Raw genomic sequence first — 24,035 nt, 5'->3', positions numbered from 1 at the left:
AAATAAACAGGACATGCTGTTAGATGAGAATAATCAACTCGTGGTTTAGGATTGACTTTATGTGCTTGTTTCTGTCTGAGCTTCATCTGAATCTTACAGCCTTTTTCCATCCTGTCGTTTGATAAGGAATATAGTGCACATATTTTGGACTCTGCACGAGGTGCTTTCCTGTGGTGACTCATAACTATTTATATTACAGATAGTAAAAGTATGAGCTGGTTCACTACTCTACAGTCTTCTGTCCACTGGCTAAGAGCATGTCTTTAGATTTTATAGCAATATACCTGTAGCATTTATTTTAAAAAAACCCACAATTTATCTTCTCATCCTCTCAATGTAAGTAATAATAATAATATGCATTAAGACATCTGAATCATTGGTGTTTTTATGTCTGCATAAACTGCACCAGAATTTACCACATAACAAGCAAAATCTGTCAGCCAAACAAAAAGCTAACCTAGCACAAACAAAAAGCTAACTGAGGTTAATCTAGTGAGCAGAAACTGACCTAGTGAGTGAGCAAGTGAACACTGATCTTGAGCTAATCTAAAGCTAATCTAGCCAGCAAAAGCTAACACGGTGAGTGAAAGCTAGCTAGTTAACCTAGGAAGTCAAAGCTATCTATTGAGTGAAAGCTAACCTAGTAGGTGAAAGCTAGTTAGAGACTGAAATCTAAGCTCGGGAGAGAAAGGAAAAGCTGACCTAGCAAGTGAAAGCTAGCTTTGCAAAGTGAAAGCTCACTTGGTGAGTGAAAGCTAACCTAGAGATTGAAAGCTGGCTAGCAAGTGAAATCTAGCAAACATAACCTATTATGGTTACTATATGGATGTTGAACATTCGTGATTCCCACAGGTGGAGTCTCAGGTAGAAGGCTGTCAATCAAGTGTGCTCATTAGAATATTAGGCCACGCCCAGCAGAACAGTTGTGAACAGTCTCATCAGTGATTTCAGCTGTGTTTTATTTGAGCAGGTCCATTTGTTTTTCATTCAAACTTTGTTGGATATATAATAATATATGTTATAATAATATAATAAGATAATAAGATAATATAAGACTCACATTTGGAATAATATGTCATATTTAAGATTTCATCTTGAAAGTACAAAGAACTACGCAGGAAGTGAAAATGGTGCTTAGTCTAGTTATAACAAACTGGCAGTAGTCCCTTTTTTGGTCAGGTGACATCAATAAAAAGTCATAAGACCGTAATATAAAATGTGATCATGATTTCACGCAATGAGGTTTCATTTTCACTGAGAGTTCAAAAGATGTAAACATTAGACTTCAAATTAGCACCACTAGCCCTGTGTTTCTTTTAGAAAAATGCCATTTGGAGAGATTTGGTCACTGAATATGGTCTGATACATAAACTCTGATTAAAACATGAGATAAACAATCAGTATTAAACATTCCTTATAATAATTCTTAAATAATAATTTATAATTCTTCAGGTATTGGCTTATTATTTACTCCTATTTTTGATGGTTTTAAACTAACACTCCCTGAAGTGTTAGTTTAAAATCATCAAAAATAAGAATAAATAATAAAGTGATTTAAGAATAAAGTGTGAGTTTGTTGAGGACTTCGAAGAAGAACAATCACATTTCATTTCAGATGGTAGAAATGATGGTAGAACCAAATGATGGTAGAACCTCATCAAATAATCCGACACGTGTCATTGTTGGTTTTTCTTTCAACTTCCCATATATCCAGCACTTCTATTCGATCTGGATCCCAGACACAGTCTTCCTCCAGGCCGCTTGGAACCATGCCGCAGTTCGGTGGCACCCATGCCGTGTCATATCCATGCCTATGCCAAGATTTCTGAAGAGGATGGCCCTGCCTGTCAATTTTCTTCACTTTCCCCACTCGTACCTTCAGCTTCATGATGGCCAGTCTCTCCTCGGGCCCAGGATTCAGAGGGTAGCGCTTGGCTTTATCCACACTTCTGCTCACGTAGACACCAGGCCCCAGCATCCCATCAGAGGACCGTCTGAAACCATCACGCCTGATCTCCCGTGCAGCTTCCAGCGTCGTACCGTGGTACATGATGTAGGATTTTCGGCCTCCGTGTTCCAACAAGGCCCTAAGGCCTCTCACGAAATCTTCGTCCATGGAAAATTCACCTGAAAACAAGTATAATAATTCAAGGTCCAAATTCTGTTCTACTTACGTGTGATTTAATGGATGTCGCATTACCCAGGCTGTAGTAATATACTTGTACACTTGATGGAAGTGGAGCCCCAAAAGCCTTTTCACAAGCAAGCTGAGCCTGTTTTACCATGGAAAAGTCATATATCATGTTATTCCATGGATCATTTTAACTTGAAGCCATTAGAGATTAAGAGGAAAATTCCCAGGGCTTCTATGTGATGCTGCTATTTTTGAGTAAACACACTAAGCATGATAAACAGCATTAGAGTTTGAAGTTCAAAACCATATTCAGATCAGGTTGTTTAGTATGTTCCTGGCTTTCGTCCCACGGATGTTTTGTTTTGACAGAATGTGTCTTTGACATTTAAAATCCTCCATCAGGTTATGTTTGAGGAAGCATACTAAACTCGATCTCAGAATTCAGGTTTAAAAACAGGATAAATATAGACTGCAGCATCCATTTCAAAACAACTCTAAATATAAGTCTACTAAACATAACTACATTCTATTTTCTTTTTTTTCCCGGTCACAGTACCGAAAGACAAAATATACAATCCAACAGAAAAGCAAGAGAGAAAAAGTTCGGTTACTTACCAGTTGGTCGTTTAATGTTAAACGTTAAAGGTTCACAGTCTGTGTTTCATTCTGAGCGGTACTTTCACTTTCCTTTCGACATCTTAAAAAAGAAAGCACACCTGCACTATTTCAGCTGCATGACAGTTACACAACATTTTATTGCCCAGTTGTGCATATGAGGAAAGTCTGATAGCCTGATAATATTGTGCCAGCTATTTGATATCTTTTGTACACTTTTCTGGCCACAGGCTTCAGGATCTTGTCAGAAGGAGTTGAGTAGTACAGCTGCAAAACACAGGTTTATATTAAGGTGCTCTTTCTAATACATTTTTGTTCCTATAGTAACAATTCATTCACTGGGACATATTTTTGTAAGGTTTGTAACATTTACAGAAGGAGTCTCCAGTGTCAGTAATTTCATCATTGATGCCACGTTGTATCATATTACAAACATATTTAAAACACACTTTTTCGCACCAATTATTTCACCTTATTACATAAGTAATAAATGATGCTGACTTTAATCATGACAGATTAATAGTAGTCCCATTTTCATTCAAGTGACATCAACAATAATTCATAATGTAAGATGCAGTCATGAATTCTTTTCATTTAGAGTTCAAAATATGTAAATATAAGGCTTCAGAATAGAACCAGTAACCATGGGTTTCTTTTAGGAAACAAATTTAAAGGAATGCCACTGCCATTTTCTCAAAAAGAAAAAAAAACAGATCTCATAATTCTGTTTGTACTTAAATGAAAAAAAATACAAAAACTGTCACACCTTTTTTCTTCAGGCACTTGGTTTTAAACAACATATAAACAAGCAGGATTAGATATTTCCTCATTTCCAGGAAGAACCATCACTTTTCATTTCATAATAATTCTGTTTCAGAAGTCGTAGATCCTTGCTAGATAATCCGGCACATCAGGTCATCATAGTTAACTTTCAACTTCCCACACACACAGCACTTCTATTTGATTCGGATCCCAGATGCAGTGTTCCTCCAGGCCGCTTGGCACCATGCCACAGTTCGGTGTCATATCCATGCTCATGCCAAGTCTTCTGTAAAGGATGACCCTGCCTGTTGATTCTCTTTACCCTGCCTACTCGTACCCACAGCTTCATGATGGCCAGTCTCTCCCCGGGTTTAGGATTCAGGGGGTAATGCTCAGCTTTATTCATACTTCTGCTCATGTAGATGCCAGGCGCCAGAATCCCATCAGATGAGCGCCTGAAACCATGATGCTTGATCTTCTGTGCTGCAGACAGCGTTGTTCCATGGTACATGATATAGTATACGCGGCCATCATGGCCCTATGAGGAACTAACAAAATCACGATCCATGGAAAATTTACCTGAAAACAAGTTTTCAAGTTTGAGCTTGTTTTATGATGGAAAACTAATACAATATGTTACTTCATGGGTCATTTTAAAAATTATTAAGATAGGGTTGTCAAGCGGCAGACCCAACAACGTATTGCAGTGAACTGAACCAAACGATTAATGATATATATATATATATATATAAACTAATTTCTTTGTATTTTGTGAAATAGGTCCAACTAAATTTGTTGTAAATATCACAGACAGTTAAAATGGACAATAGCTGGGCTGCTGAGTGACACAACAAGAAAGCATTTGCCCTATCGTCAGGAGATTGTGAGGTTTTTTTTTTTCAAGTTTACCTGTCTGTGATATTTTCTATCAAACTTACAGTCAGGTCCATATGTATTTGGACAATGAAATTTTTGTAATTTTGCAATATGAAGCAATCAAGATGTGATTGAAATGTAGACTTTCATCTTTAATTCAATGGATTTAACAAAAATATTGCATTAAAATATTAGGAATTACAGCCGTTTTGGTCCAGAGAGGTGTCGATGCAAGTAAAGGAGGCCATCATTAGGCTGAAAAAATAAACTTTAGGAGTAGCCAAATCAACAATTTGGTACATTCTTAAAAAGAAGAAATGCACTGGTGAGCCCAGCAGCACCAAAAGGCCTGGAAGACCATGGAAGACAACTAAAGTGGATGAATGCAGAATTCTTTCCTTGTTGAAAAAAAAAACCTTCACAACATCTAGCCAAGTCAAGAACACTCTGGAGAGGGTAGGCGTATCACTGTCAAAGTCTACAATCAAGAGACACCTAATGTAAGAGAATGTAAATACAAACGGTTCACCTCAAGATGAATACCACTGTAACACTCAAGAACAGAAAGTCCAGATTAGACTTTGCTAAAAAAAAATTAATAATAATAATAATAATAATAAAAAGCCTGACCAGTACAAGATTAACTTGTACCAGAGTGATGGGGAGAGAAGAGTATGGAGAAGGAAAGGAAGGGTTCATGAGCCAAAGCATAGCACATCATCTATCAAACATGTGGAGGCAGTGTTATCGCATGGGCATGCATGACTTCCAATGGAACTGGGTCACTGGTGTTTATTGATGATGTGACTCCTGATAGAAGTAGCAAGATGAATTCTGAAGTGTACAGAGCTATACTTTCTGCTCAGATTTAGTCAAATCCTGCAAAACTGATATACAGTACAGATGGATAATGACCCAAACCATACTGTAGAAGCAACCCAAGGGCTTCTTAAGGCAAAGACATTAAATGTTCTTAAATGTCTGATGACTTCTGTCCAACTGAGCATGCTTTTCACTCACTGAAGACAAAACTGAAGGCAGAAAGTCCCACAAACCTGCAGCAACTGAAGGCAGCTGCAGTAAAGGCCTGGTAAATTATCTCAAGGGAGGGAACTCATTTGGTGATGTCCATGGGTTCCACACTTCAGGCAGCCATTGACTGCAAAGGATTTGCATTCAATTATTAAAAATAATCCTAATATTTATGATTGTTAGTTTGTCCAATTACTTTTGAGCCTGTGAAAATGTAGGGACTATGTAAAAATGGCTGTAATTCCTAAACAGTTAATGCAATATTTTTGTTAAACCATTTGAATTAAAGCTGAAAGTCTACACTTCAATCACATCTTGATTGCTTCATTTCAAATCCATTGTTGTGGTGTACAGAGGTGGATACAGTGGGCTGGCTTCAGATATCTCGGAGGAAGCAACTGTTAGCTTTCACCCTCTCTGGTTGGTAGCTGTTGTGTGCTAATCACGTGAAATGCCTGCAAAAAGCTAACTGGTTGATGGTGGCCATGTTTTTCTAGTTTGATCTTGATGGGACTTATGTTTCCTGTGAAACAGCAATTTGAACGTAACTCCATTCCCTATTGATGATCCATGCTCCAAACGATGCAGACCACATTGTATTAAATAGGCTTTTAACATTTTGTGCGAATCCTTGCAACCAGGCCTGAGTTACAGATGTTTGAGTAAATTAAATTCTGCCTCTCTAAAATTGATTGGCATGTGGCAGCCATATTGTTTAGAAATCTCAATATGTTTTTGATGTTTCTATGTCTTACAGTCAAACTTTCTGTCAGAGCAGGCTTGAGTGGGAATAAAAACCGTCACACATACATGCCTTGTAGCATGCTAGTCAAAAGGGGGAACAAAAACTGTTGCACATACATGCCTTGTAGCATGCTAGTCAAAAGGGGGAGCATTAAAAGGTAATTGTTGTCGCCATTTAGTCATGTTATTTGCTTGTCCGGACCTCTGTAAGTAAGGAGTTTTGTGTATCTGGACCCTTAAATTTTAGTTGTGTATCCCTGCAATTGGGATTAACAGAAAAATTCCCAGAACTTCAACATGATGCAGCTATTTTTGAGTAAAAGCATTGAACACGATAAACCGCATTAGAGAGCAGAGTTCCCCAAATCCACGTTTCAATCAGGTTGTTTGGCTTTCGTCCCAGGAAGTATTGCCATATTTTGTTATTTAAACTGAAACCCTCTCAAGCTATGTTTGGTAAACATACTGAACTCAGAATATTTCAGAATTCAGATTTATACTCTCATACTCAGGTATTAAACCAGGGTTTTATAGTACAAACACTTGGCACCTTAAAGGGTTAGTCTTTTGTTTGAATTTAGTTGATGATATAGTGCATATTTAGGACTCACTTATGGTAGATGATTGGACCTTAAGAACCACATGTGTGCAAGTGTAAGCTTCACTTACCAAGGAACTACACACTGTTATTAATGATGAACCACACGTGATTAATGAGGAGCTACAGGTTGTTATTAATGATGAACCACACGTGATTAATGAGGAGCTACAGGTTGTTATTAATGAGGAACTACACATTGTTAATGAGGAGCTACAGGTTGTTATTAATGAGGAACTACACATTATTACTGAGGAACTACAGGTTGTTATTAATGAGGAATTACATGTTATTAATGAGGAACTACAGGTTGTTATTAAAGAGGAACTACAGGTTGTTAATGAGGAACTACACTTTATTAATGAAGGGACTACACGTTATTAATCAGGAACTAGAGGTTGTTCATGAGGGATTACAGGTTGGAGATCTTATGACTGGGTCTCTCAGTGCTTAAAACGGAATAAATATGGAGTGCAGCATTACTTTCATTCTCTAAATGTACCTCTACTTTCTATTTGCTCTATACAGCAGCAGTACTGAAAAATACAATATACAATCCAACAGAACAGCAACACAGAAAGAGTGGGGTTACTTACCGGCTGATGAGTTTACTTCATATGTCAAGTTTCACAGCCTGCTCGCTTTTATAGTTCACTGTGTTTTTGGTTTCCTTTAGAGGTTTTAGAAAAGAATGTACCAGCACAAGTAAAGCTAGTTTGAACATTTTAAAAAACATTTTAATTTACAGTTGTATATTTTACTTCAGATAGAAACAAGACAATGAAAGTAAGACCTGCTTCACTACTCAATAATGTTGTTTATTTTGTACACTTTTATGGCTACGAGCATCAGGATCTTTGAGACATAGACGCCAGGCTCCAGCATCCCATCAGATGAGTGTCTGAAACCATGACACTTGATTTTCCACATTGCGTCCAACGTCATATCGTGGTGCATGATGTAGGATTTGTGGCCTGTGTGGTCCAGACCTCTATTATAATCAGGGTCCATGGAAATATAATAATTCAAGGGTCAAATTCTTACTTTTACTCTTATTATATAATTATATGTCTCATTGGTCCAGGATGTAGCAATACAATTGTACCTTTCATTTCAAAATCTATATTATAAATCATCATCTCATACCGATGTAAATAGAACCTCAAAAGACTTCAGGTCTGAGCTCGTCAGGCATATCTCTAGATTTTATAGAATTTTTAATTGGTGGCTTTTTTTTTTAACATGGACATAAACTTCACTCCCACGGGTCAGGATTCAGGGGGTAATGCAGAGCTTTTTCGAAACTTCTGTTCACATAGACACCAGGCCCCAACATCCCATCAGATGTCTACAACCTTGCAGCATGATCATCTCTGCTGCAGCCAGCATTATACTGTGGTACATGATGTAGTATCTGTGGCCTCCATAGTGCACCAAGTACCTAAGGCCTCTCTCAAAATTTAGGTCCATGGAAAATTTACCTGAAATCAAACATAATAATTCAAGGTCCAAATGCTAGCTTCCTTATGTGTGCTTTAATGGATGTCCTATAGGTTTAGGATGTAGCAATACAATTGGCTGTATATTTCAAAATCTCAAACTGCAGTGGATATAAAAAGTCTGCACACCCCTGTTAATATTGCAGGTTTTTGTGATGTAAAAAAAAAATGTATTTGCATTTACCACATTCATTCTTTCATTCATTCATTTATTTGTTCATTCATTCATTTGTTCATCTTCAATAACTGCTTTAGCATAGTCAGAGTCACAGTGATTGAAATTACTCATTTGTTTTTATATTTTGGGAAATAGAACCAACTAAGTTTGTTAGAAAATATTGTAGACAGGTACAGTCAGAAATAGTAACCGGGCTCCCAATTCAGAAGATTGAATTTTGAAGTTTGAAACGAGTCATTTCCACAGCCATCCGTCTAAGGAACGAAACGGGCCAATCACAGTGACATAGCTGATCGCAGGTGTCTGTGAGCTCATGTATGCAGAAGAGTGCAGTCTAGCTATGTTTAAGTAAATATAACGAAATATATAATATACCTTCAGAAAATAGAAAGGCCTGAAAAAAAGAGTGGGGTTATTTACCAGCTGATGATTTTACTTCTAGTATCAAGTTTTACAGTCTGCTCAATTTTATACTTCACCTTGAGCGGTACTTTTGCTTTCCTTTAATGTTATTAGAAAAGAATGTACCCCTGCTCTATTTCAGAAGCGTGACAGGTAAAACTAGTTTGAACATTCTAAAAAACATTTTATTGCCCAGGTGTGTATCTTATTTCTGAATGAAAGTAAGACCTGCTTCGCTACTTGATAATGTTGTATCTTTTGTACACTTTTCTGGTCAAATGATTCAGGATCTTGTCTCTCCACACTATTGTATGCAGGTTTCTCCACATACAGAGATTAAAATAAAAATGAAACGTGTGTAATCATTGATACAGTAAAGTTATCTATAAGGCGATGTTTATTAACATTCAGAGGTAAAGCTGTGTCGCTATGTTTTCCGACATCTTCAGTGTCACGTATTTCCCCCTTGCAGCGACCGCTGCAGGCAGAAGCTCTCAGCGCGCCTAGCAGATTGCAGCACTACAGCGCGTTCTTCCGCATTGTCACGTGTTTGGTTACGTTGCCACGTGTGTTTAGTTTTGGTTCATGTCTTGTCTCCTCCCATGTCTTGTCCTTGGTTGTCTCCCACGTGTGTCATTACTCTCACTTGTTTTCAGTTTGCCCCTTGATAAGTTTGTGTATTTCAACCGTCATGTTTCTTTCTTCAGGGCAAAGTATCGCTCTGTGTGTTTCTTTACCAAGTTGTTTTGCTCTGTGTTGTGATACTCCGATTCTGTTGTGATACTCCAGTTCTGTTGTGATACTCCAGTACTCCCCTAGTTTGTGTATTTTGGATTATCCCTGCCATTATTGTTCATTAATCAGCTGACTTCTGCCTGTTTCCTGTTGACGATTTTGACTCACATTTTGGAATTGTTTGCGAGCTCTTCTAATAAAACACTTAACTGCACTTACATCCGTCTCACCTTTTTCTCACATGACATTCAGGACCAAGGAATTTACATTTTGTAGTTTCTTGGTAACATGACAAGCTGCATTTTCTTGTCTTATTAACTTTAAGAGAGAAAAAAGAGAATCGGGTGAGGAAATGGCTGTTTAGCGCTGCTGTAATGTAAGTGAGAAGAGAAGCTAAAGTTTCACAACATTAAATGTAACTATAAATGGATAAAGAATTATGACATCATTCTTTACTAAATTTAAAATTGTTAACTTTGGCAAAATACTTCAGGATGTGGTGTTATAGGAAACTAGTCAACTTTCTTGGTGCTTTCCTGCAGTGACTCATCTCTGTATTGCAAATAATGAAGTACCATCTGGTTCACTACGTTACAAGCATGCTTTAGATTTTTAGCATTTATTTAAAAAAACACATCATTTTCCTCATTCTTTCAATAATAGTATAAACAATATGCATTTAAAAAGTCTAAATAATTTGTGGCTTTTTACTTTCTGCATAAACTTCACCAGAATTCAGCTAATTTTTTCTGTAAAGTTAACTTGTCTAAGCAATCAAAAGCTAACCTAGCAAATCTGGTGAGCAAAAATTGAACTAGCAAGTGAAACTTAACCTAGCAAGTAAGAGCTATCTTGGTGAGTTAAAGCTAATCTAGTGAGTGAAAGCTAGCTAGCTGAGCAAGAGAAAGCTGACTTAGCAAGTGAAAGGTAGTGTTGTGACAACTAAAAATCTAGCCTAGTCAGTCAGAAGCTAACCTAGCAAGCATCGTTTACTGTTTAACTAACCCATGTTGAGGGTGGTTGCTACAGTTGCGGTTGAACAAGAGTGACGTAGCAGGCGGGGTCTCAGACACGGGGCTGTCAATCAAGCATCCTCAATAGAATATTAATTGAGCAAGTCTTTTTTTTTTTTTTTTTCAAACTTTATTTGGATGTTTGATATCACACAAAGGTATTTAATATTTTACTCCATCTGTTTCACTTATTTTACATAAACAATGACATTGAGTTTAATCATGACAGTTTGACAGTAGTCCCAGTTCTTGGTCAGGTGGTTAGTCTATTGTTTCATTAAATTTGTGACACAATAAAGTGGATTGAAAATAGGTTCATACCTTCATATTCAAAATTGATTTGAAAGTTTTGGAATTGGAATAGTGGTGAGTAAGCATGGATGTTGATTTGCAGTGTGGTTTTGGCCATGTTTAGTGATGAAACATAGCAGACTCTCCAGTGCAAGTGAGACTGAGTCTGATCCAAGAGCTGCAATAGCAGGAAAAATGCAGTAACGTAAGCAAGACAGTCATGTCCCAGGCATGCTTTCCAGACTCATGTGGTACCCCTGAGGAAACAGATGAACCTCTGGTCCAGATCTGGCTGGAAATATACTGATGAGGCAATGTTACAGATTTGATAGATTATGGGATGGGGTGCAAGAAATTTTCAGGGCTAAAGAGACCCTTTAGTGATTTAAGGACAGAGAAATCTGAAGACAGTATGATGGTGGATAAAAAAGTCACAACCTTTCAGGTCCTAGTAAAAAAAACTTTAATCACTAAGCCAACACTGTACGAAGGATTCAATTTTATTTCAAGTACAGCAGGCCTGACACAATGTAAAGATAACCACATGTTTGAATTCTACCAGGACATTCATCCAGAGTCCACTTGATATCTGAAACAATTTTAATATTTTATTGTGGACATGATGAAAGGTTTACTGGTAGCTGAGAATGAATGAAAATACATTCAGGCACTTTTCTGGCCACAAGCTTCAGGATGTTGAAGGTTGCAGTCTGTCTCTTCTCATGTTTGTTAGCTATTTTTTCTTTTTTTCCTGGAATAGACTCTAAAATCTACACAGTTAGAGAATCATGCACAGAAAATTGTCATCAGTACATTTTAAAACCTGGTAGATCTTCAGCACTTTTATTCGATCTGGATCCCAGATGCAGTCTTCCGCCAGGCCGCGTGATACCATACAGCAGTTTGATGGCACCCACACTGCGTCGTATCCACGCTTATGTCAGGACATCAGCAGAGGATGGCTCTGTCTGTCAATTTTCTTCACTTTCCCCACTCGTACCTTCAGCTTCATGATGGCCAGTCTCTCCTCGGCTTCAGGATTTAAGGGGTAACGCAGAGCTTTTTCCATACTTCTGCACATGTAGACTCCGGGCCCCAGCATCCCATTAGATGAGTGCCTGAGACTGTAACGCTTGATCTTCCACGCTGCTTCCAGCATCGTACCATGGTACATGATGTAGGATCCTTGAGGTACTCAAGGCCAGTCTCAAAACCTTGATCCCTGCTTAACGTAGAGTTTATCTGGAAATAACAGAATATAAATGATAAAATTTCAAAGCAAATGATGATGTACACATTTAGTTGGGATACATGTAACATATACAAATGGTGATGTTTTAACAGATTTGCTTTGCTTATAAACACAGCTACTTTAGCTTGTGCCTGTAGCATTACATGCAGGGTAAGTCTATGTGTGCATCTTCAAAATACACATTTAATCTATAACTCTACTACTGAGTCGCCAGATCCAACACGCACACACTGACAATATTGAATGGTATAATATAGAATTTATTAGCAGTCAAAACAGACTAAAAATGTTATGAGATGAGATAACAATGTCCAGTTTACACCAGGTCCCAAAGCAGTCGAAGTGGTCTTACGTTTTATTCCTCATCCTGAGCGGTGTTTTCACTTACAATGTCAAAAAATAGCACACATCTGCTCCATTCATCTGCCTTACAAGAGGACAGGAAATGAGAGACAAGGAGAGTGAAGGACAAACTGAGAAACATGAGGACTTTTACATTTAGAGCACCCAGAGCGAGTTAAGTGTGGTGTCACGTTAGGTTAGAACAAGAAATGCTAATAAGAGCTGAATAATAGCAGATGTCTTTCTAAAAAATATTTTGTTTTTCAAGCTAGCAGCATAGATGTGGATACTTCATTTTGGCCTTCTACTCTCTTAGAAAAAAACAGGTACCACAAGGCTTCTTTGGATCGCTAAGGTTTTTAACCTTCTTACAGGGGTTACACTTGGAATTAACTTGGAAACACTGGAATACACTTGGAAAAAGTTTGAAACTTCTTTTCATGAGTGTAGAGATGATTAGCAGAATAAAGGCAGAGAGAATGATAAAGGGATAAATAGAGCATCTTGTCTTCTTTTTGCTAAACACCCTTGTTTTATTTCTTCTACCCTTTTTCATCCAAATCCCTCATTTTTTGGATTTGATGCCAAGCCTCTCCACCCAGCTCTGATTAGAAAAACTGGAGAGAGAGAGAGAGAGAGAGAGAGAGAGAGAGAGAGAGAGAGAGAGAGAGAGAGAGATGGAATGACGAAAGAAGGAGAAAGCAAAGAGGGAAAAATAGGGAGAAAGTTGAGAAAACTGTAAACAGAGTTTAAGGGGAGTTTTCTGGAGCTGGACAGTGGAGCAGCAGAGAGACAGGAACGATAAACACACAGATTTAGGGAGTGAACTGAAGTTTGTGTGTGTGTGTGTGTGTGTGTGTGTGTGTGTGTGTGTGTGTATGTATGAGGGAGTCGCAGCTGTAGCATGATATCATCCGAATACGACGTTATTCCCACACGCTAGTTACACACAGATGGAGCAGAGGGAGTGTGTATCTACCTTCCTCTGCGTGTGTGTGTGTGTGTGTTCTTCTCCATTACACAGCAATATCTTGTAACTTATATTTGACCTCAGGTTGTCCAATTACTGCTGCTAAAATGATGCTAATCTTGCATTTTAAATTACCTCAGGTTGATAGATTATGCTAGTTTTGCATTTTAATTTACCTCAGGTTGTTAGATGATGATAATTTCGTGTTTTATTTTGCCTCAGACTGTCCAATTACTGCTGCTAAGTTGATGCTAATTTTGCACTTTATTTTACCTCAGGTTGTTAGATGATGATAATTTTGTGTTTTATTTTGCCTCAGGCTGTCCAATTACTGCTGCTAAGTTGATGCTAATTTTGCACTTTATTTTACCTCAGGTTGTTAGATGATGATAATTTTGTGTTTTATTTTACCTCAAGTTGTTAGATGATGATAATTTTGTGTTTTATTTTACCTCAGGTTGATAGATGATGCTAATTTTGCGATTTATTTTACCTCAGGTTGTCCAATTACTGCTGCTAATTCAGCGCATCAATTTTTTTTATGTCATGCCATCACCTAGCGGTTAGCTTTGGAGTATCTGCCTGTTAGTTTGATAGCCAGAGGTGTTCTCGCTCATGATACAGAGACCTGTAGTATGTTTTATTCTTTCTTTTTAATGTAACATTTAATGCAGCTAATATTTTACCCAGTTATATAACATGAGCAACCTGACAGGATTTCTAAGAGGAATTTTAACTCATAATATATTTTTATTTTCTTCTCTTTTTTGGTATTAATGTCTGTTTTTTTATGTATATTTTATATTATTAAAATCTGTATTTATGTATATAAATGACTTGTAAGTTGTTAAAATTTTCCACATAATTATTAGTCACAGTTTCTGTGGCTGTATATCAAAAGCCATTCTAGTAGACATATAGTGCACTATTAAGGGTCTACAACACTGTTACACCCTATGTAGTGAGCGCATGTAGTAAATAGGAGGCTATTTGTGATTTGGCCTTACTGTGTGAAGGAATAATAATGTCTGTGATGACATGTTGAAGATGACAGATTTTTACATGGATCTTTTTACATGGATTTTTACATGGATCCAAAAAAAAAAAAAAAGTAAAAGTGTTACCTGGGTTTCCTAAAAAAACGTAAAAGTGTTACCATCAGGAAAACATGATTGTGGGTTAATTAATAAAAACAATACTATTTATTGTTATTAATTTATTTACCATAATTTTATCACAATTCTGAACATTTTTGAAAATAAAAAGTTTGTCCCCATCTGCCTCTCCTCGTGTGTGTGTGTGTGTGTGTGTGTGTGTGTTCTGTTTATGTATTTGAAAGGATTCTGATCTAAAACACACTCCAGCAGCTGAAAGCTCGAGCCGTCACACAATGTTACACACAAATCAGATAGAGTGGATTCTTTCTCTCTCTCGCTATTCTTCTTCCTCGGGACAGGTCCTGCTGTTTTCTCTCTCTCTCTCTCTCTCTCTCTCTCTCTCTCTCTCTCTCTCTGCTGCCATGTTCCCTCTGCCGCAGTTTGTTTAGACAGTGACATAGCAGGAAAGCAGCTTTAGACGGCAGAGATTCCAGCGTTCGGTGAGAAAGAGGGAGAGGGAAAGGGAGTGTGGGACAGAGACAGTAAGAAAAGCTCTGGTTCTGTCAGTGTCTCCGCTGTAATCTCTCAAAGATAACTGTGACAGAATGGACGAGCGGGAAATCCTCTTGCTCTCCTTGTTCATCATACACTTGGCCCTTTCCCAAATACAAGAATTGATGTCTAGTTTGTGTACTTAAAAGAATGTCAGCCAGAGGGCAAAAGCAAAAACAAGGAAACACTATTTTTTGTCCAGCTGAAACACACTCTCTTCCTCAAACACACTTACACATTGTCTCTGGAATCTCTCTGAACTTTGCTGTCTAATTATGTCATGTCCTTCTCACTTTCTGTGTCACTCTCGCACAATAAATGCAGCAATAACGGGATAACAGGAACTCGTTTTGTGGACTTTGCACAACATCACATGTAACTATAAATGGATAAATTCTACCAAGTGTTGTGCTTTATGTAAGTGTTGGCAAATTGCCTTTATGGGAAAATAATCAAATTGGGGAATAGCTCATCACACTTCATCTTTCTCTTCCTCTCTCAGGCTCAGTGGATCAGCAGTGTGAGTTAACATGTCGGCCAGTCGGCTATCGTTTTTATGTTCGTCATTCAGAGCGAGTGAGAGATGGAACCCCATGTGTTAATAACACCCCCAATGACGTGTGTGTGGGAGGCCGATGCCTGGTAAGAACACATTACACACACACACACACACACACACACACACACATTACTCATCCATGCTGTAATTTACTGTTGATCATGGTGTCAAGCAAAGGCACAAAATATTATCTCTCTCTCTCTTTTTCTATCTCCTTAATCTTCATCCCAGAGCGAGGGGTGTGATGGCATGTTAGGCTCGGGTGTGGTGCGTGACCGGTGCGGCGTGTGCGGCGGGAGTGAAGGATCGTGTGTTCGCGTGTCGGGAAATTTCCAGAACAGCAGCGTTCCTCTGGGCTATCACAAAATTCTCGACATTCCAGCCGGAGCGACAGCCATCAACATCACAGAACGCAGTGCCAGCCCCAACTACCTCGGTGTGTGTGTGTGTGTGTGTGTGTGTGAGAGAGAGAGAGAGAGAGGCTGCAATAGAAATCATTGTGCATGTTAGTTTGGCTTTCTCTCATAGCCCAAATATGTTCCCTACTTAAGGAGACTTCTCCCAAATGGTCCACAGGCGAGTTATGTATATTTAGTACTCATGATAATAGTGTTTGTGCTGAATATCAAAATGTACAAATGATTACTTGCGATTAGTGATTAGTGTATGTGTGTGTTTGTGTGTAGCGTTGCGTAGTGGCACTGGTCAGTCCATCGTGAACGGTCGCTGGGCTGTGGATCCTCCGGGCGAATATGAAGCAGGAGGAACAACATTTGTGTACACGCGCAACCACGGAGAAACACTCACCGCTCCGGGACCCACGCAAACACTGCTGCAGCTATATGTAAGTCACACACACACACACACACACACACACACACACAATGTGACCTGAGAGTCTTAAACTAAGCTAATTTATCTGTCTGTCTCTCTTTGTAGATTATTTTCCACAAGGAGAATCCAGGTGTAGATTATGAGTACTACATACCTGTGAAGAAGGACGCAGTGAGAGAGTGGGACGGAGGGAGCGCATCTCTCCGAGAGACAAGTAAGTCTTTCTGAGACACTGAACAAAATGTACAAAAACCAATATGTTATGTGAAGGAAATCACTCATGCTTAATAGCGCTGTATTATCTGTATCTGTATTTGTTTAATGTTCCAAATGTTCGGATCTTTTCTTGCATTCTAATGTAGTCTAATATGACTGACTAAGCTAGCTAACTAGGTTTCAAAACAGCAATGTCTCTCCCAAATCAGGGAACTGTTGTTTATAGTTGATGGTAGTAACCATCTTATAATATTTAATCAGATTTACTTTTGGGTTTGTTATATTCCAGAGCAATTGTTCTGGACACGTTGTCAGAATCTACTACAAAGCTAGGATGCACTCGCAGTGCTGCTGAGAGTCAAAATGGGTTCCTTTAAATGGCCCATCATAATGCCTGTATGATTAGAAATCGTCAAATCTACGTGGGCATAAGGGTGTGAGTTTTATTCTCCCTTATACTTATAGTCCAGAAAATACGGTAATGTTAAACACTCAGGGCCAGATGTACTTAATCTGTTTGCGGTTTATGCTGTGACTGCCTATGTATGTGCATCTGGTCTTAACTATCCAATTATGTGCATCGCCTCTGCAAAATTAGCTCGCTAATACATTCGCTCTCTCTGTCTCTCTCTCTGTCTCTCTCTCTCTCTCTCTCTCTCTCTCTCTCTCTGGCTTCTCCTCTGTATTTATACAGAGATTTCTGGAATATAGAAGATGTATCCTCCTAAATGCTGCCTAAATTGTTTTTATTTATGTGGTAGTCATTAAATCATGTTCATATCGATGTGTTGTTAAGTAAGTAAGCAGACATTAGCTGGTGCAGAAAACAAATATACATACAAGAAAGCTCATTTTCACTAGCATGACCATGTAGTACCAAGTGAATAGCAGTGCATTGTTACATCTTGTTACCGTAGTTGCTAGAGTAGCATGTCTACTGTAAATACACTAACAAATGGGAAAGACGAGAAAAGTATTACAGGATCACTGGAACAGATCATGGGGTGTTTCTGACATAAAGAATATGTACGAATAAAACTTATTTTGGTTAAATTTGATCACAATATTAATGTTTTATGTCTACATATTTAGAAAACATCAATACTTTCTCTCGCAGGTGCTGTAGTAGCCATCGAAGACTCTGCCCTTCCTCCCATCTCTGCTCCCTCCTCATCTGATAGGTGGACACCGGAGAGGCCCCGCCCCCACAATTCTGGGCCTAATCGTAATGCTCGGATCCCTCCAAGGACCGACATCCCATTGGATAATCAGAGTCCATTTGTGTGGAGGCTGGGTCAGCTCAGTGAGTGCTCTGCTACCTGTGGCAAAGGTCAGTGTATGTGTGTGTGTGCGTGTGTGTGTGTGTGTGGGTGGGTGTGTGTGTACATTTGTGTGTTTGTGCAATGTTTAACATTTGAGATGGGCAATAACCTAAATTTACCATCTAGCTTTTCCTGTAAAACCCTAAAACTATGTCTTGTTCTGTTTTCCCTTTGTTAAATGTGTGTGTGTGTGTGTGTGTGTGTGTGTGTATCTGTGTGTGCGTGTGTCATTGATCGATTTCTCGAGTTTGAGGTTAAAATTCCGGGAAATCAGTGTTAGACTTTGGCTGTTCGATGCTGCACTTTTGTGCTTTCTTGCCAAATTCTGCATTTCTGACATACTGGGATTTTTCCTTCTGACTGATGAACACACACACACACACATACACACACATGCCAAATCTTCTGAAAAACAGCTTTCTGCCAAACATAGGATCTCCAATTACGGAGTCATTATGCTGTTTTATTGTGTGGGTTTTGTGTGTGTGTGTGTGTGTGTGTGTGTGCGCTGCAGGTCTGTTTCTGATTAATCATACTCAACTGTCTGTTTCTGTCTTGTCTGCCCACTAGTGGTGGAAACGAGTATTACGCACAATCTGAATTTTGTGTTTGTGTGTGTGTGTGTGTGTAGGTTCCCAGCACAGAGAGGTGTTGTGTGTGAACAGACACACTAATGAAGAAGTGCATGAGAGGAGATGTGACTCCGCGTCTAAGCCCATCGCAGAGGAGGAGTCGTGTAACCTACATCCCTGCCCACCATAGTGAGCTACGCTGTTTTATATTATAGAGTGTTGATTACTTATAGCTGTTTATATTTAATGTGTGTGTGTATGTGTGTGTGTAGCTGGGAGGTGGGAGCATGGTCTGAATGCAGTGTGTCATGTGGGTGGGGTCTGCAGCACCGCCAGCTCCAGTGCAGGCAGAATTTCTCCAGCCGCTCCACCCGGGTCCACCCTCAGCGCTGCTCTGGGCTCATGCAGCCCAACACTACCCAGGCCTGCCACACACACTCTTGCTCCCACTGGCAGATCACCTCCAACTGGAGCGCCGTGAGTTTCACACACTCACACACACACACATACACACGTGAAATTTGTGGCTGCGTGTGTGTTTTAAATCTGTATATGTTTGCGTGTTCCTCAGTGTTCAGTAGACTGCGGTGCGGGTAAAAGGACGCGGAACGTGCGCTGCGTTAGTGACCATGGCGGTGTGGTGAGCGAAGGTGAGTGTAACGCCAGGATCCGCCCACAAGGAAGTGAAGACTGTCACATGGGTCCCTGCGTCTCCAACTGGTACTTCACTGATTGGACGAACACAGTGAGTGCTGACCAAACAGATTCAAGCTCATTTCTAACAAGTCTGAAATTTTTGGGTGTTTGTTAAATGTGTTTGCGCGCATGTGTGTGTGTCAGTGCTCCGCCCCGTGCGGTCCAGGTGTGCAGAAGCGTGATGTGGTGTGTGTGTCGAGCGGAGCTGATGGCAAGTGTGTGAAGGAGAAACCGGCTGATATGAAGGCATGTAACTCGGGGCCCTGCGTGGCACACACACACTGGTTCGCTGGACCATGGGGACAGGTGAGACACGGAGAGTGTGTGTGTGTGTGTGTGTGTGTATTTTATCACTTAACCTGAGTCAATTTTGTTACTTCCATCTCATTTATGGTTTGCCTAGGGTCAATTTTTGTTATCTATGCCTCATTTATTGCATAGCCTGGGTCATTTTGCCTTGGCCCTATGTCATTTCTGTTACTCTTAACTCATTCACTACCTGGTCTGCATCACTTCTGTTACTCTTAACTCTTTCACTACCTGGCCTATGTCATTTCTGTTACTCTTAACTCATTCACTACCTGGCCTGCGTCATTTCTGTTATTCTTAACATTCACTACCTGGCCCTATGTCATTTCTGTTACTCCTAACATTCACTACCTGGCCTGTGTCATTTCTGTTACTCCTAACATTCACTACCTGGCCCTATGTCATTTCTGTTACTCCTAACATTCACTACCTGGCCTGTGTCATTTCTGTTACTCTTAACATTCACTACCTGGCCTGTGTCATTTCTGTTACTCCTAACATTCACTACCTGGCCTGTGTCATTTCTGTTACTCTTAACTCTTACACTACCTGGCCTGCGTCATTTCTGTTACTCTTAACTCTTTCACTACCTGGCCTGTGTCATTTCTGTTACTCTTAACATTCACTACCTGGCCCTATGTCATTTCTGTTACTCCTAACATTCACTACCTGGCCCTATGTCATTTCTGTTACTCTTAACTCTTTCACTACCTGGCCTGCGTCATTTCTGTTACTCCTAACATTCACTACCTGGCCTGCGTCATTTCTGTTACTCCTAACATTCACTACCTGGCCTGTGTCATTTCTGTTACTCCTAACATTCACTACCTGGCCCTATGTCATTTCTGTTACTCTTAACTCTTTCACTACCTGGCCTGCGTCATTTCTGTTACTCCTAACATTCACTACCTGGCCTGCGTCATTTCTGTTACTCCTAACATTCACTACCTGGCCCTATGTCATTTCTGTTACTCCTAACATTCACTACCTGGCCTGTGTCATTTCTGTTACTCCTAACATTCACTACCTGGCCTATGTCATTTCTGTTACTCTTAACATTCACTACCTGGCCCTATGTCATTTCTGTTACTCCTAACATTCACTACCTGGCCCTATGTCATTTCTGTTACTCTTAACATTCACTACCTGGCCTGCGTCATTTCTGTTACTCTTAACTCTTACACTACCTGGCCTGTGTCATTTCTGTTACTCCTAACATTCACTACCTGGCCTATGTCATTTCTGTTACTCTTAACATTCACTACCTGGCCCTATGTCATTTCTGTTACTCCTAACATTCACTACCTGGCCCTATGTCATTTCTGTTACTCTTAACATTCACTACCTGGCCTGCGTCATTTCTGTTACTCCTAACATTCACTACCTGGCCTGCGTCATTTCTGTTACTCCTAACATTCACTACCTGGCCTATGTCATTTCTGTTACTCTTAACATTCACTACCTGGCCCTATGTCATTTCTGTTACTCTTAACTCTTACACTACCTGGCCTGTGTCATTTCTGTTACTCTTAACATTCACTACCTGGCCTGCGTCATTTCTGTTACTCCTAACATTCACTACCTGGCCTGCGTCATTTCTGTTACTCTTAACATTCACTACCTGGCCCTATGTCATTTCTGTTACTCCTAACATTCACTACCTGGCCTGTGTCATTTCTGTTACTCCTAACATTCACTACCTGGCCCTATGTCATTTCTGTTACTCCTAACATTCACTACCTGGCCTGCGTCATTTCTGTTACTCTTAACTCATTCACTACCTGGCCTGTGTCATTTCTGTTACTCTTAACATTCACTACCTGGCCCTATGTCATTTCTGTTACTCTTAACTCTTACACTACCTGGCCCTATGTCATTTCTGTTACTCTTAACTCTTTCACTACCTGGCCCTATGTCATTTCTGTTACTCCTAACATTCACTACCTGGCCTGTGTCATTTCTGTTACTCTTAACTCTTTCACTACCTGGCCTGTGTCATTTCTGTTACTCTTAACTCTTACACTACCTGGCCTGCGTCATTTCTGTTACTCTTAACTCTTTCACTACCTGGCCTGTGTCATTTCTGTTACTCCTAACATTCACTACCTGGCCTGTGTCATTTCTGTTACTCCTAACATTCACTACCTGGCCCTATGTCATTTCTGTTACTCTTAACATTCACTACCTGGCCTGTGTCATTTCTGTTACTCTTAACATTCACTACCTGGCCCTATGTCATTTCTGTTACTCTTAACATTCACTACCTGGCCCTATGTCATTTCTGTTACTCTTAACTCTTTCACTACCTGGCCTGCGTCATTTCTGTTACTCCTAACATTCACTACCTGGCCTGTGTCATTTCTGTTACTCCTAACATTCACTACCTGGCCTGCGTCATTTCTGTTACTCCTAACATTCACTACCTGGCCTGCGTCATTTCTGTTACTCCTAACATTCACTACCTGGCCTGCGTCATTTCTGTTACTCCTAACATTCACTACCTGGCCTGTATCATTTCTGTTACTCTTAACTCTTTCACTACCTGGCCTGTGTCATTTCTGTTACTCTTAACTCTTACACTACCTGGCCTGTGTCATTTCTGTTACTCTTAACTCTTACACTACCTGGCCCTATGTCATTTCTGTTACTCCTAACATTCACTACCTGGCCTGTGTCATTTCTGTTACTCTTAACTCTTACACTACCTGGCCTGTGTCATTTCTGTTACTCTTAACTCTTTCACTACCTGGCCTGTGTCATTTCTGTTACTCTTAACTCTTTCACTACCTGGCCTGCGTCATTTCTATTACTCTTATCTCTTTCACTACCTGGCCCTATGTCATTTCTGTTACTCCTAACATCCACTACCTGGCCTGTGTCATTTCTGTTCTGTTCATTTCTGGGTCATCCTCTGTCATTTTTGCTACTCCTGCCTCATTTAGAGCTTGGCCTATGTTATTTTTATTATGTATATCTTGTTAACCCGTATGCACTGGGTCATTTTTGTTCGTGTAAAAACAAAATAGCGTAATTTTGTTCACGCCACCTCGTTTATTTTTGTTACTCATTTATCACCTGACCTTGGGTAATTTTGTCGCTCACTCCTTATTTTATTGTTCCTGCAGTGTGTAACATTGCACTTGGTGTGTGTGTGTTACAGTGCAGTGCTCAGTGTGGGAACGGAACCCAGCGCAGAGATGTGATCTGTGTTCAGAAGCTGGGAAATGATTTCAGCGTGACACCGGCCAGCGAGTGTGCGCACCTGGAAAAACCATCCCCCATCCAGTCGTGTGAAGTGGAACCATGTACACCACAGTGGTACAGCACGGAGTGGAATGCGGTGAGGGCGGGGGGATAAAGAGAGGGGAAGAGTGAGAGATAGAAGTATGGATGGAGAAAGAGAAAAAGGGGGAATTAAGAGCAAGAGGAAGTAAAAGAAAGTACTAGAAAGAATGATTTATGGGGAAGAAGAAAAAAAATACAAAAATGGAGGGACATTTAAAAAAAGTTTAGTAGAAAGTGAGGGGTAGAGAGAAAGGAAAAATGGTGGTGTGGAGAAAAAGGAGGAAAGAAAGAGAGAACCAACAGAGTAATGGATTGAGAGAAAGATAAAAATAGTGATTAAAATGAAAGAAATGAAAAAGACAGAGAAAGAGATGGAGTAAGAATGAGAATGAGTGAGGGAGGAGTGTTTAAGATTATAACCTATAGTAATGTTAGGCTCTGTCCCAAATTGCTTCCTGTTCACTATTCAAGCTCACTAAATAGGGCAGACAGAGGAAGTTGTCCTTCTGTCTCACTCCGTGTCTGTCTCTCTGTCCATCCCCCCTCACAGTGCTCCAAGTCGTGTGGTGACGGAGTACAGACTCGAGATGTTCGGTGTCTGACGCCGGATAAACAGCCGAGCTTCGCCTGTGACTCCACCCACAAACCACACCCTGAACAGCCCTGTAACCCCGCCCCCTGCAGCCCCTCTCTAGGTGTGTGTTATGTTTGAAGATCAGCAGTTGTGGTTGTGAGAGGTCCATGTTTTTTACACTTTTTCTCACCCTTTGTCTCTGCCTCTCTCTGTCTTTCCATCCGTACTGCTCCTTATCTTATCATCCTTACCCACCCCCACTCTTTCCCTCTTTCTCTTTTTTTTTCTTCTCCCTCATTTGTCTTCCCTAATTTCTCCATTATTATTTCTCTTTCTTTTCATTTCAATTCCATGTATATTTTTCTTTTGTGTTTCTTTCCATCATTCTGTCCCGTCTGGTCCTTATCTCTCCATCCCACCCCCTGTCTTTCGCTCTTTCTCTTCTTTCTTTCCTCCTCTCATTCTCTTATTCTCCTTCTTCTTTTTTCTTCTATTTTTCTCTGCCATTCTCTTCCTTTCTTTTTATGTCCATATTCCCATCTGTATTTCTCCCACTCTCTGTCCAACTCTCCAAAT

General features: G+C 39.8%; 1 protein-coding gene across 1 annotated transcript in view; it reads left to right on the top strand.

Annotated features, from left to right (window-relative positions):
* Window positions 1-24,035, top strand: part of adamtsl4 (ADAMTS-like 4) — a 48,427-nt gene that overhangs the window by 20,812 nt on the left and 3,580 nt on the right. The window contains exons 6-16 of the mRNA XM_053240062.1: window positions 15,595-15,734; window positions 15,883-16,087; window positions 16,338-16,495; window positions 16,591-16,699; window positions 17,819-18,031; window positions 18,655-18,784; window positions 18,868-19,072; window positions 19,167-19,340; window positions 19,436-19,597; window positions 22,761-22,940; window positions 23,436-23,580. Coding sequence (XP_053096037.1) covers window positions 15,595-15,734; window positions 15,883-16,087; window positions 16,338-16,495; window positions 16,591-16,699; window positions 17,819-18,031; window positions 18,655-18,784; window positions 18,868-19,072; window positions 19,167-19,340; window positions 19,436-19,597; window positions 22,761-22,940; window positions 23,436-23,580 — 1,821 coding nt within the window. The remainder of the gene's footprint in view (window positions 1-15,594; window positions 15,735-15,882; window positions 16,088-16,337; window positions 16,496-16,590; window positions 16,700-17,818; window positions 18,032-18,654; window positions 18,785-18,867; window positions 19,073-19,166; window positions 19,341-19,435; window positions 19,598-22,760; window positions 22,941-23,435; window positions 23,581-24,035) is intronic.

This window comes from Pangasianodon hypophthalmus, chromosome 1, assembly GCF_027358585.1.
Source record: "Pangasianodon hypophthalmus isolate fPanHyp1 chromosome 1, fPanHyp1.pri, whole genome shotgun sequence".
Taxonomy (NCBI): Eukaryota; Metazoa; Chordata; class Actinopteri; order Siluriformes; family Pangasiidae; genus Pangasianodon; species Pangasianodon hypophthalmus.
Note: the sequence above shows the minus strand (reverse complement) of the source record. Positions and strands in the feature narration are given on the sequence as shown.